Source organism: Podarcis bocagei, assembly GCF_964188305.1.
Source record: "Podarcis bocagei genome assembly, chromosome: 5".
Taxonomy (NCBI): domain Eukaryota; kingdom Metazoa; phylum Chordata; class Lepidosauria; order Squamata; family Lacertidae; genus Podarcis; species Podarcis bocagei.
The window spans coordinates 17,992,153-18,005,281 of NC_138129.1; the positions used below are offsets into that span (position 1 = coordinate 17,992,153).

The following is a 13,129-nucleotide window of genomic DNA, read 5'->3' on the forward strand; positions in this document are numbered from 1 at the left end:
TCCCACCCTCCTGCTTCAGTTTCTGCCTCTGATTCTGAACTGCTCTCTGTCACAGACTCTTCCAGCTCACTAAACTCTGAGATCATATAACACTGGTCTTAAATGACCTACATTGGCTGTCAGTACATTTCCAAGCACAATTCAAAGTTTTGGTGCTGACCTTTAAAGCCCTAAATGGCCTCAGCCCAGTATACCTGAAGGAGCATCTCCACTCCCATCATTCAACCTAGACACTGAGGTCCGGCACCAAGGGGCTTCTGGTGGTTCTCTCACTGTGAGAAGTGAGGTTACAAGGAACCAGGCAGAGGGCCTTTTCGGTAGTTGCGCATACCCACTGGAACGCCCTCCCAACAGATGTCAAGAAAATAAACAACTACCTGATTTTAGAAAACACCTGAAGGCAGCCCTGTTTAGGGAAGCTTTTAATGTTTGATGTTTTATCATGTTTTTAATATTCTGTTGGGAGCCACCCAGAGTGGCTGGGGAGGCCCGGCCAGATGGGCAGGGTATATGTAATCAATTGTTGTTGTTGTTGTTGTTGTTGTTGTTGTTGTTGTTGTTGTTGTTGTTATCTCCTTATGCTGTGCGCTCCTGTGGTACATAACTGACTGCCATGCCAGGGCAGGGGAACACACAGTGAAATGGTGTCAGAACACTGGGCCGCTTCAGAACTAAGGGTGGGGGAGAAATTGGATTTGGTGCACATCTGAAGGAGAATCTACCCAAGTCACACTTTCCAGAATAATATGCAAACCGAAACACAGCCAGCCATCAAAATTCACACTCCTCCAAGATTTGCAATGCAGCTCTCCACCCAAGTAGAGTGTAGAAAAATGCACGTGTGTACAAAAATGCATACATTAAGGAAAAATGGCAAACATGCATTATACTTGGGGAATCAGCTTGCAAAAATGGGTATACTTTGTCCGAACTGCACGTAAAAATGTGTTAGGAGAAATTTGCACTAAGATGCTGGAGAACTTTCATGAGGATTTTAAAAAACCAACCAACAACAATAGTGCAAATTGCTGCAGAAACATGAAAATCTGGTATATAAGGCTGGAAAAAGTAGAAACCGAAAAAACTGAAATCGAGAGATTTATCCACCCCTATTCTTCACTGTTGGAATGTTGCATGTGAGAGTCAACTGCATACCAGCAAAATCAGGTCATGTAATTGCAGTGGATTTGGTGTTTTTACTCAACAAAGCCATTTCCTAATTATTTTTACTCAGTGGCAAAGCAAAAACAAAAACAAAAACCCATACACTTCACCAAGGGTAAATGTGCCACAAGCCACACACAAGCCTTTTCCAAACATAGGAAAAGAAAGAGAGAGAGTCTGTGCTTCCAACTGCAAAAATTGAATGACAATATATTCCAGGCTTCTGATTCCAAATGCTTGATGGCACAGCTAGTTACTATGAGATTTTCCATATTTCAGTGAAATGGGATGGTCCCGGGGACCAATGAAACAGCTTTCTTATTTTTCATTTTATTTCTTCACTGTGTTCTTCCAAATGTGCCAAATTAAAAGATCCGGAATCCACAGACTGATAAATATATGATGTTGCTGCTTGTTAGCACAACTCTCTCTTAATTTATTATTACATTGAGATCAAGCAGCTGTTAGCAGTGCTTAGCACCAATTTTGCATGCATTGGAAGGAGATGTCCATCATCCAGTGGCAGTTTGCATCTACTTGGCGCGCTATTTTCAGACTTGCACGGTCCCTTTTTTCAGGCGGTATGCCAAGCCATTGCATGTAGTTAAGAGAGAGAAAGAGAGAGAGAACACCCCACAACTGCTCACATCCACCTTAAAATCATCATTTTTAAAAAGAAAAGGTAAATGACCCCTGACAGTTAAGTCCAGTCACGAACGACTCTGGGGTTGCGGGGCTCATCTCACTTTACAGCTGAGGGAGCCAACGTTTGTCCACAGGCAGTATTTCCAGGTCATGTGGCCAGCATGACTAAGCCACTTCTGAAGAAACCAGAGCAGCGCATGGAAACGCTGTTTACTTTCCCGCCAGAGCAGTACCTATTTATCTACTTGCACTTGACGTGCTTTCAAACTGCTAGGTTGGCAGGAGCTGGGACCAAGCAATAGGAGCTCACCCCATTGCGGAGATTCAAACCGCCAACCTTACGATCAGCAAGCCCTAGGCTCAGTGGTTTAGACCACAGCGCCACCCACGTCCCTAATAAATTCATCTTTGCCACTGGCTAAAAGCTTCCTTGCTGCCTAATTTTCCAAGCATTCTGTCTGAAGTGACAAACATCCAATCAACATGCACAAATTGGATGTCCCTTTATGTCAGGAGCATAAATTTAGCTTCAAACACTAGTGTTGGACACCGGATGACATCAGAACACCTGTTTACATCTGTCTGATAATTTTGCAAACTTAGCTCTCCTACTTAAAAAAAGAGAGCCGTGCCGGGTGTTGGAGCCACACCCTCCTGCAAGAGCTGAAATGGTGAGGAGGGCTATAAGAAGGTAACAGCCCCTGCTGAATTAGACCCAAGCCTTATCTAGACCACCTTTCGGTTTCCCAGAGTGGCCAACTAGATTATGACGACGATGACGATCAGTTGGATTTCTTACCTGCCCTTCACCATAAGATCCCAGGGCAGATTAACAATATAAACATACAATACTAAAATCAATTAAATCTGAAGGACAACTGAAATAGATTCTGCAAGCATTGCAAAGAAACTTATACCTCAAGGTTGGAAGGATAAATACCCACCCTTTGCTCCTCAGTGCTCTGAAGATCTTGCTCTTTTCTTTGTTCGGATGTATATCTTATGAGTGTCCATCTCATATCAATATCTGTTTGGACCTATGGAGTGCTTATATTAATTTATGCCCTTAGGTCGGGGTTGATGCGTTAGCTTTATTGTTAATGTAAGCTGACACTGTTTCTTTTGGTCACATTTGCTTTTTTAAAAAAATGTAAATCAGTTAAGACAACTTACAATTTGAATGGAGTAGATTCCAAGATGATAGATAGACAGACAGATTAGACAGCTAGATCTTGGGTGTCAAAGGCCAGGATAAAGAGATGCATGTTCAGCATATACCTATGGGAATCTCACAGGTAAGGCATGTGTGAAACAGCCTTCTCCAGTCCCAATGACTGGTGTGCTGGAGGTCCTACCTATCTATCATAACTAGTTGCCATTAAGACCATTACTCTCCATGTATTTGTCTAATCCCATTTTAAAGCCATATAAATTGGTGGCCATCACCACCACTTAGGGTAGCAAATCCCATTGTTTTTAACCATGCACTGTGTAAAGCAGTGCTTTCTCTTGGCTGGTTCAAAAATCGCTCCAGAGGATAACGCAGGACAGAATTGCTAGCTATGCAGTTAAAGACTGTGTTCGGCTCTGCGTTCACACATTCACCTGGGGCTCTAGTGCCGGTAATCTAGTGTCTAGTGTACCCAAGAGATTCTGAAGCATGTGTGAAGTAGGCTTTTGTACCCACTGAATGTTTCTGCCTTTTGAAAACATACGTCCAAAGTTTCCTCCTTCCGTACAAAACTTTTAATTGTGTTATTGGGCAGCAGAGATTGAAGAAACACAACCCAGAATCAAAGTGCACATCTTATTAGTTTACCCCCGAGTGCTAATTTTAAAACAGGCCAATATTGAGCCTGCTGTCTTTGTCCACCACTTTTCAAGCATTGCCTTTGCATGTGGCGCTTAATAAGCCTTCTTTGGCACCAGCTTATTGCCCTGGTGTTTCCAAAGACAATTATGTTGTGTTGTTCAATGATTAAAGAAAAGGTCTCTGCTGGTTACTGACTTCTTGCTTCTGCAAGTGGGTGAACTACAAGCGCACACACACACGCACACACATAAGGAGAACAATAAGTTACCTGAACTATTTCGAGATATGAACTCACATACACATAATGAAGTCCAAACTACATGTGGCATGAGGCCCCCATGATAAGATCTCTCAACAAATTTCTTTGGTTAAAAATAGCCACAGGAGGAGGGGGCAAATTGGATCAGAGCACAAAGTGGTGTTTCTTTTTTATTTTTCTCAAAGGAGACCAGGGTGGTAAACACTTACATGATACAAAGTACAATTACAAACAAACCATATTGAAAACATTTAAAATCTGTTGGTGGTAAAACAAACCTTAGCTACAGCTCATGGTTTGCCTGCAATGAGATAGACCATGAGCAAAAGATCGGATGTATCACTAAGCCGAACCATGACTTAGCTCACAGCAGCATGGCAGCAGCAAGATTGGAAGAGGAGCAAAGCAGCCACAATCTTCTCTCCAGCAAGCCATAATACATTTGCTCATTCGTGCTGAACCATAGTTTGACATAGGGTTATGTGCACAAATTGGGTCACTGTCAGAGCAGCCAAAGCTGCTTCTTCCTGCCATTTTCACTTCCATCAGCCCATCCTTGTCTTGCCAAGACAGTAAAGACCAGGTCAAAAACATACAAGGAGGCATCTAGAAGATGGCTGTAAGCAAATGTTTCTGCACTTTCCTAGTGGTCCAAAGGACTAATATCAGCCAGCCACAACAGTGAATAGATTGCTGAACCTAAACTGGGGAGACTGGAGTTCCAAGTCTCAACCTAGTGGTGCAGGGCCCCACTCAGCAGAAAAGCAGAAGGGTCCCCAGGCACATGAGATGGCTTACCTTCTGAAGTACCTTCTGAAGATCAAGCCTAGGATCTAAAATTACCTATCTGCACCACCAGCTCAGCCAAGAAAGTGGCCTCCGGTCAGATACTACCTCTCAGCCAAACTTACTTATCACCAGGTTCTTGGGAGGCAAGAGTGGGTGGAATGAGAGCTCCCTGGAGAAAGGACAGCCTACTACATGAGTCTCTCATTTCCTGTCTGATAGCTCAGTCAGTAGAGCATGAGACCTTTAATCTCAGGGAAGTGGGTTTGAGCCCAATGGGCAAAAAGATACCTGCATTGCAGGGGATTGGACTAGATAGCCCTAGGGGTCCCTTCCAACTCTACAATCCTGATTCAGCTGACAGAATGGTTTGAAGGCACACGACACAGCTCAGGGCCTGCCAGAGGTTCGCTATTGAAGAACGCTAACGAAGTAAATGGCATTCTGCTCTGTTCTTCCTCATTTGCTTCTTGGCTTTTGAAAATTGGGTTTGGAGCTGACTGAAATAATCTGAACCACTTTCTATTGCAGGGGGAAGGTAAGTATGTGATGTTCTGCTGCAGAGGTGAGCTAGAATCCAAGAGCAGATGGAAGGCCCTGCTGGTGGCACTGAAGTCAAGCATTCTGCTTCCCATAGTGACCAACTGATTAACTCCAGGAAATCCACAAAGAAGACATGAGGGAAATTACGCTCTCCTGCTATCACTCCCTAGAAGCAGGTAATCAGTGGCTTCCTGAACATGAAGGTTCCTTATCACCCTTTTGAGTAACAGCCATTGACAGACCACCTCTCCATTAATTTAGGTAGCCCAAGCCCCTCTTCCTGCTGAAATGAATTTGTGGTTCTTTGGCAAATACGACAATTTATTCTGGGGAAATCTCTTTGCCCTGTTCTCTGCCTAGAGATAGCTGGCATTCTAGTGCCATCTTCTGGACAGTCAATAATAGCAGTTTGCTTCATTAGCCACAAAGGCACAGCACAGAAGACAAGATTCTCAGTGGTATGTTTTTCTCGTATACAAATGTTCTGGGATTTTCTACGCTTATGCTAGGCACCTTACATGTGGTTTTGAACATCATGAAAAACGACTGCTCCATCCCCCGTTCCCCCCCCCCCTTGTGTTTTACTTAAAGACTGTAGAGGCCTTGCTTTTCCATTTTTAAATGGCACCTGGTAAATCAATAGCCATGGTGTAAAAGTAGGTGATAGGGAAGAACTATTTGACCCTACATTTTTATAACACCAATGCTGGATGTTGCAATGCAATTAACACATTGAATACAGGAGATTCAGCGCAATTATTAATGGAAAAAATTGCACTTAGGGGTGTTTATTCTAAGTGCTAAGATATTCTCTGGTGGCAACCAGGTATCCATAGGACTTCATTGTCTCAGTCTTCACAACCAGCGTAGCACGTCAGTGTTATGAGCCCCATATTGTAAACGAAACCCTAAGATCAGTTTATCCTAAGCTCACAGGCAAGATGACATTTGAGCTGCCTGCCTCCTGGGTCACAGCTCTGTCCCTCTGCCTCTATATTCCCATTACCATTAAATTGAAGGTGTTCAAAAATAATGATTGCCAGAAAGAAGACTGATCATTGAGTCTACAGAGCGATTTCACACCATCCCCTTGTTATACTACATTATTTTTGGAAGGACATTTTAAGCACAAGACGCAATAAGTTTGTTTGACTTTTATTATCATTTCAATAAGCCTTTAAGCACCCAACCTTGATAATGCACCTGCGGAATTTGGATTTATTCACTTAACATATATAAATAATGATACATTTGCAAAATAAGAATGCCGTCTTTAATTACATGAAACAGACAAGTGAATGCATTTTTCCTGAAAACGAACAAATATGTGGGGCTTCTCAAAACATTATTGCAAGAGCAGAATAATTAGTACAAAAACAAAATACTATTTCTACAATATTTAATTATCATCTGCCTCAAGATTTATATTGTTGCCGAACTTGGCATAAAGCTGGACTTTGAGGTCTGATAATACTCTCTGGATGGATTCTACTCGTGACTCCAAAGCGCCAATTTCTTCCTGCAGGTTTTTCTGAGAAAAAGAAGAAGAAAAAGTAACAACCCCAAACAAATCATAAAAAACCACAACTGCCTAACATCCAGTTCTCAGAAGAAACCTATAGATTTTCTACAGGACCAGCTATTATAAATGACAAGACACTGTAAACAAGCTTTTTGGAAACACGTTAATCAGGTTGACAACCATATGTCAGGAGTGCTCTGATGGTGTTTCCTGCTTGGCAGGGGGTTGGACTCGATGGCCCTTGTGGTCTCTTCCAACTCTATGATTCTATGATTCTATGATTCTATGATTCTAGGTTTAGGGGTTTAGAATATTATTATTTTTGTAAAAATCAGAATCAGAGGAAAAGCTTCCTAATCTGTCCGAGCATAAACTCTAGAGCTTTTTAGAATAAAGCAGAAGAAAGATCTGTGCAGCTGCTTGGAAAACAGGATCAGGTTGGATAGAATGGGAAACTGTGGCTTAACAAACTCCAGGAGTCTGAAATTAAGGCATGAGTCAGGAGGGAGAAGGGAAGAAAGTGGTACGCATTACTGATCTAATAAACAATGGTTTATAAAACCAAGACTGATGCTTTTCAAGTGATCCTAAATGAAATCTGATGAGCTTCATGAAAATCAGTGTCAGCCAGTTTTGACCACTATTCTAATTATAACTTTTTTTCAAGATGGGGAGAACATAGCTGGTTGTATCCAGAGTTAATCAAATTGGGGGCTGCAAAAGCTGCCTTCCCCATCCTCTCCGGCCCATGGCAAACCCCAGCCTCCACAAAATTTGGGGGAATTCACCTTCCTGCACCACAGCCCACCTCCATGAGTAGGTCCCCCAGCCCCAGTGGAGTATTTTCAAAGATAAGGAGGCTCTGGGGGGCGGGCGGTGGTGTGGGAAAGTCAGCTTCCACCAGCATCATTAGGCATGCTTAACTCTGGATCCAATCCAGCAAGTTTTATACTTAAAGCAGGAGCATATATATTAATGATAAATAAGAAGGCAAATGTATCAATGTCCCGCTGAAAGGTATACATACTGAGGTGTTAAGCACTGAAGTTCAGGGCCACTAAGTTTTTCCAAATCCTGCAAACCTAGTTTTCCATAAGGTGGTAAACCTGTGTATGAACAGTACCACTTTAAACTGCAAATGGGGGCTCCCAATAATGATCTTCCGTGTGAAAATATTGCCTCTCCCAGCCTTACCAGGAGATGTCAGGGAACGAACCCGGGACCTTTTGCATGCAAAACAGATGTTCTAATGTGGAGCTATGTCCCTTCCACCTTTGCAGTGGAGTGATACATTCAAGATGCCAGCTTAACACCTCAGTGACGACTAGGCTCACAACCTCTAGTATCAGTACTGGGGGAAATGGCTTATCAGGTGCCAGGGAACAGGGCTGGCAACCGGTTGGAGGGGCCCTGCCCCATCCACCTCAGCATCTGCCTGCTGGGCCTTTCAGATAGCCTTACCAAGCAGTGGCATGGGTAGGCATCAGTGGAGAAATGAAGATGGCAGGCTGCTGCAGCCTCGCCCCAGCTTGTGGCTTCACTTCACAGCACCAGACTGAGCACTACCAGCCTACTGCCCTAGTGAAAATGGGTAAAGAAAAAAGAAAGAGACACCGGCAACCAGTGTCAGCCCAGAGGGCCCTCCAGAGCACATGAGCCCTGGCATTTCATAGGAAGTTGCCATACACTATGACAGACCACTGACCCATCTACCTTTATGCTGTCAATACTGACTGGTAGCAATTCAGACAGGGCTCTCTCCCAGTCCTACCTGAAGATGCCAGAGACTGAATCTGGGACCTGCATGCAAAACTGATGCTGTGCTACTGAGCTGTATGCATGTCAGCTTCTGACACCAGGCCCAACTTCCTATAAGGCAGCTCCCCATCTTGCTACATTGGTGGGGCAGTATGGGGGCAAACCGGCCTGTTAATATGGATGCTGTGTCTGTCCTATGCAGAAAACCTACACAGCAGAAATGTTTAATACTACAGTATTTAATATTATTTAGTATAGTAACGAACAGAGAGAAGAGAAGAGAGAGGGAAAGAGAGAGAAGACTCTTATCAGGTTTTTATCTGCCAGACTCAATGATGCTTCACACACAAATATTTTTTGCTGTATCACTGAGAGGACCCACAGAAGATCCACAAGGAATAAGCACGAACCTTTGCTTCCTCCAGCATCTCTTCTGTTTCTTCCTGTGGGTGGCTAATGAAGACATCTCCGATTTGATAAGGTATCAGTAGTGAATCGTCGTCAAGCATCATGAGGTCATCACATGCATCTTGCAAGTTCTGAAGCTGTTTCTGTGATCAAGAGATCAGTAACTCTCCCATCCAGTTACTAGTAACATACTAAAAACTGTAACCTACTAATTTTAGCATGCCTGAAGAGTTGTGTACATAAATATATGTGCTTCCTAGGGAACACCAGAAAAACATTAATCACAACTTTGATTTTTTAAATTTAACTACAGTAGTGCCCCGCAAGACGAATGCCTCACAAGACGGAAAACTCGCTAGACGAAAGGGTTTTCCGTTTTTGAGCTACTTCGCAAGACGAAAACGTCTTGCAAGTTTGTTTCCTTTTTCTTAACACTGTTAATACAGTTGCGACTTGACTTCGAGGAGCAACTCATAGAACGCAGTGTACATAGTAGCCTTTTTTGAGGTTTTTAAAGACTTTGGTGATTTTTGAAGCTTTTCCAAAACTTCTTTTGCAGCCATTTGGTAAGTTAAGCTTTTAAAACTTTTTTGGGGGGGTTTGGATTTTGGGTTGGGGTGTTTGGAATTCAAGGACTTGGTGTTGGGAAGGGGTTTGCAAGAATCTGGAAGCTTGTGTTTTTTCCCTGCATTTTTATGATTTTCTGTGACCATTGGGCCACTCTGCTGTTTTTTTAAAAAAATATCTGGATTTGAATTTCTGTGTGCTGGGTGGCTGAGGGAACAGTTGGGGAGGGGTTTGCAAGAATCTGGAAGCTTGTGTTTTTTTCTGCATTTTTATGATTTTCTGTGACCATTGGGCCACTCTGCTGTTTTTTTTAAAAAAATCTGGATGTGAATTTCTGTGTGCTGGGTGGCTGGGGGAACAGTTGGGGAGGGGTTTGCAAGAATCTGGAAGCTTGTGGTTTTTTTCTGCATTTTTATGATTTTCTGTGACCATTGGGCCACTCTGCTGTTTTTTTTAAAAAAATCTGGGTTTGAATTTTGAAATGCTCTTTACAGTATGTGTGACTTTAAAGAGCATTTAATAAACTCTTGTTGTACCAAATTTGGCTTTGTTTGGACTTTTTTTGACCATAGGAACGCATTAATTGATTTTCAATGCATTCCTATGGGAAACCGTGCTTCGGAAGACGAAAAATTCGCTAGACGAAAAAATTTGCGGAACGAATTAATTTCGTCTTGCGAGGCGCCACTGTAGTATGATTTTCAGTTACCCAGTTTGACTTGCACTGTGCCCATTCATTCTGCTACCAACGTTATAAAAACAATGCATTTACAAAGAAGTGTGGAAAAATATAACATTTCCCACCTCATATCACTGGAAGTTCCACTCAGTTAAATGGGACCTTCTACACCACTGGGCGTGCTTAGGATTTCATACAGTGAACAGATTCCCATCCAGAGGCTATTTTATAGTAAGGGTACCTTTTTATCCTCTATTTCTTCTTTCAGTTCTGTAATTCTGCTGGTGTTTCTTGCAAACTTGTTAATTTTCTGTTGATCCTCGAAGGTAACATTGACATCTTCTGCTGCCTAGAAAAGACCAGCAGAAACAGGGAGAGCTCAATACACATAACACACAAGACAATCATATGAGTTTTCAATCCAATTATGGAACACAGTGTGCTCACCATTAAAGTTTCTGCTTTAGATTAGCTAGTCAACATATCCACATTTTACCAGCATTATTTTCCAAAGGATTTTAAACCAGCTGGCTACATAAACTCAACAGAAGCAAGACCAGGAAGGAAACAAAAGCACATTAACAAGGAGCATGAGGACATTTGCAGACAAACACCTTGGGACATTAGCATAGACAAAGTGACCATAGGTAACACCTGAGATCACAAAGGAGCCAGTGTAGTATGCTGGCTTGTGTTGTACTAGGTCCTGAGAGACCCAAGTTCAAATCCACACTTGAACGTAAAGTTCACTGGGTGGCCTTGGGTCAATCACTGTCTCTCAACAGTATTGTTGTGGGAGAGAGAACCACATACACTGCCTTGAGCGCCTTGGAGGTGAATGTAACGTTGGAACCCGACGCAAGTAATAAATGTGAAAAGTTAGTCTTGGCTAAGATAGGCTGCATGGATTTCAAAAGGGACAAAGTTAAACTAACTTTGTCTGGATCCAACCGTAGTAAATAGATAAAATAAACAATGCCCTATAGTTTATAATGGGGGGGTGCATTTTTCTCCCTCAGTGCCCTTTGCATAATTGTACAGTAATCAAGATGTTCAATGCTATCACATGTGGATTGAATTGACACGACAGATTTCTCTGTATTAACTGCATGTATTAATCGGCTTACCAATGCAAGGATACGTCTTTTCAACTCTTATTTACTGTGAATGGTCACTGCTAATAATATAATTAGAAAGGTCTATACTTTTCTGCATTGCATGTCTGTCTGATCGCACCAAATCCCAACACACACACAAACACACAAAATGAACCCACAACTCAGGACACTTCATGTATCTGATAAAGTGGACTGTAGCCTGCATGCCATAATAAATGTGTTGAGTTGTTTGTTCTTGCAGCAAGAGACTAACATAGGTGCCCCTCCAGAAAGCCCTTCAGAAGTGCAAAACACACACCACCCAACACTCAGCAGGTACGTCCAAAAGACCAGATTCTTTGTATGGTGAGCACCAGCCTGCTTGTACACTCCAACTTGAGAGCAATTCCTGTTACATTTATTGAGACTTTCTTCCAAGGAAAAATGCACAGGATGAGGCAGTGAGTCTTACAACGGAATCTGTTTGTACGTACCAAAGAATAGATTTAGCTAAAGCAAGTTCGGCAACATTTACTATCTGGATAGATGGATAAAGGTAAGGTTCTATACTAAGGCAGGAAGAACCAGCTCCACAAATATATGATGGGAAACAGCTAGAGTGCTAGCAGTACATGTGGAAAGGACCTATGGGGCTTTATGGACCACAAGGTTAACATGAGTCAATAGTGTGATGCAGCAGCAAAAAAAGCTAATGCTATTCTAGGCTGCATATAAGTATAGCGTCCCGATCAAGGGAAGTAATAGAACCACTCTATTCTGCCTTGGTCAGACCACACTTGGAATACTGTGTCCAATTCTGGGCACCACAATTTAAGAAAGACATTGACAAGCTGGAACGTTTCCAACTAGTGGCTCCTGTCCAGGTCGGTTAACTGCCTTAATTTAAATGCTGTGAGGGTCCTATGCCCTTTTGAAATGTGTTTTTTGGGGGGAGGGGGAGGGGGTTGTTTTTATTTTGATTGTGTATTTTGTGGTTTTATATTTTGATTTTATTCTGCGAACTGCCCTGAGATCTCTAGGTATAGGGCGGTATATAAATTAAATCAATCAATAATTTAATAATAAATTGCGGAGGAGGGCAAAAGGAGCCTGAAAAACCAAGCCTTGTGAGGAACGGTTGAAGGAGCTGGGCATGTTTAGCCTGAAAAAGAGGAGACTGAGAGGAAATACCCATCTTCAGATATCTCAAGGGCTGCCACATGGGAGGCGGGAGCAGGCTTGTTTCCTCCTGCTCCGGAGGGTAGGACTCGAAGCCATGGCTTCAGGTTGCAAAAAAGGGAGATTCCGACTCAAACATCAGGAAAAACTTTCTGGTAGGAAGAGCTGTAAAGCAGTGGAACCGTCTCCTTCAGGAGGTGGCGGACTCTCCTTCCTTGGAGGTTTGTAAGCAGAGGTTGGGTGGCCATGGATGCTTTAGCTGAGATTCCCGCCTCGTAGGGGGTTGGGCTAGATGACCCCCGGGTGCCCCTCCGACTCTAAGCTTTTATGGTTCTGCTTGGCCTCGGGCCAAAGATCGTTATTGGGGGGGGGGGGAGAGAGGCTGAGTCCCGAGGCTTCCCGGTCCCGACGCCTCGCCTGGCCCCCCTCAGCCTCCCTTCACAAGGCAAAGGCCACAACCGGAGGCGCCTCCGTGGCCGCCACAACCTCTCCCTCCCCGGCCTCCCTTCAGCAGCTCACTCACCGCTTTCTTCATGGTGGCCGCCATCTTGGGGACTGAATTACGTCCTCTCCTCTGGAGGGGGAGACGGCTCCCCCACTCGGCTCTCCTCCAACCCGGCTTTTGTTTTGTTTCCCTCCCCTGAGGAAAAATTAAAACATACCCCGGGGTTATTTTGTTTCCTCGAAGGGAATTTCGCTCCCTCCCCTC

At 43.3% G+C, this 13,129-nt stretch overlaps 1 protein-coding gene across 1 annotated transcript; it reads right to left on the reverse strand.

The window, feature by feature from the left end:
- Positions 1-6,349: 6,349 nt before the first annotated feature.
- PFDN4 (prefoldin subunit 4) lies at positions 6,350-13,129 on the reverse strand. Its single transcript, XM_081196805.1, has 4 exons — positions 12,944-13,129; positions 10,386-10,493; positions 8,901-9,041; positions 6,350-6,741 (listed from the first exon to the last, which is right to left on the reverse strand). Exons 1-4 carry the CDS (start codon positions 12,965-12,967, stop codon positions 6,610-6,612), a joined length of 405 nt encoding a protein of 134 aa, XP_081052931.1. The 5' UTR covers positions 12,968-13,129; the 3' UTR covers positions 6,350-6,609.

What these genes read in the sequence shown, in the direction of transcription:
- PFDN4 (XM_081196805.1), bottom strand. Translation starts at nt 12,967, where the DNA reads ATGGCGGCCACCATGAAGAAAGCG. An exon ending in CGGCCACCATGAAGAAAGCG is followed by an intron (nt 10,494 to 12,943) that starts GTGAGTGAGCTG and finishes GGTCTTTTCTAG; the next exon opens with GCAGCAGAAGATGTCAATGT. An exon ending in AGATGCTGGAGGAAGCAAAG is followed by an intron (nt 6,742 to 8,900) that starts GTTCGTGCTTAT and finishes TCTTTTTCTCAG; the next exon opens with AAAAACCTGCAGGAAGAAAT.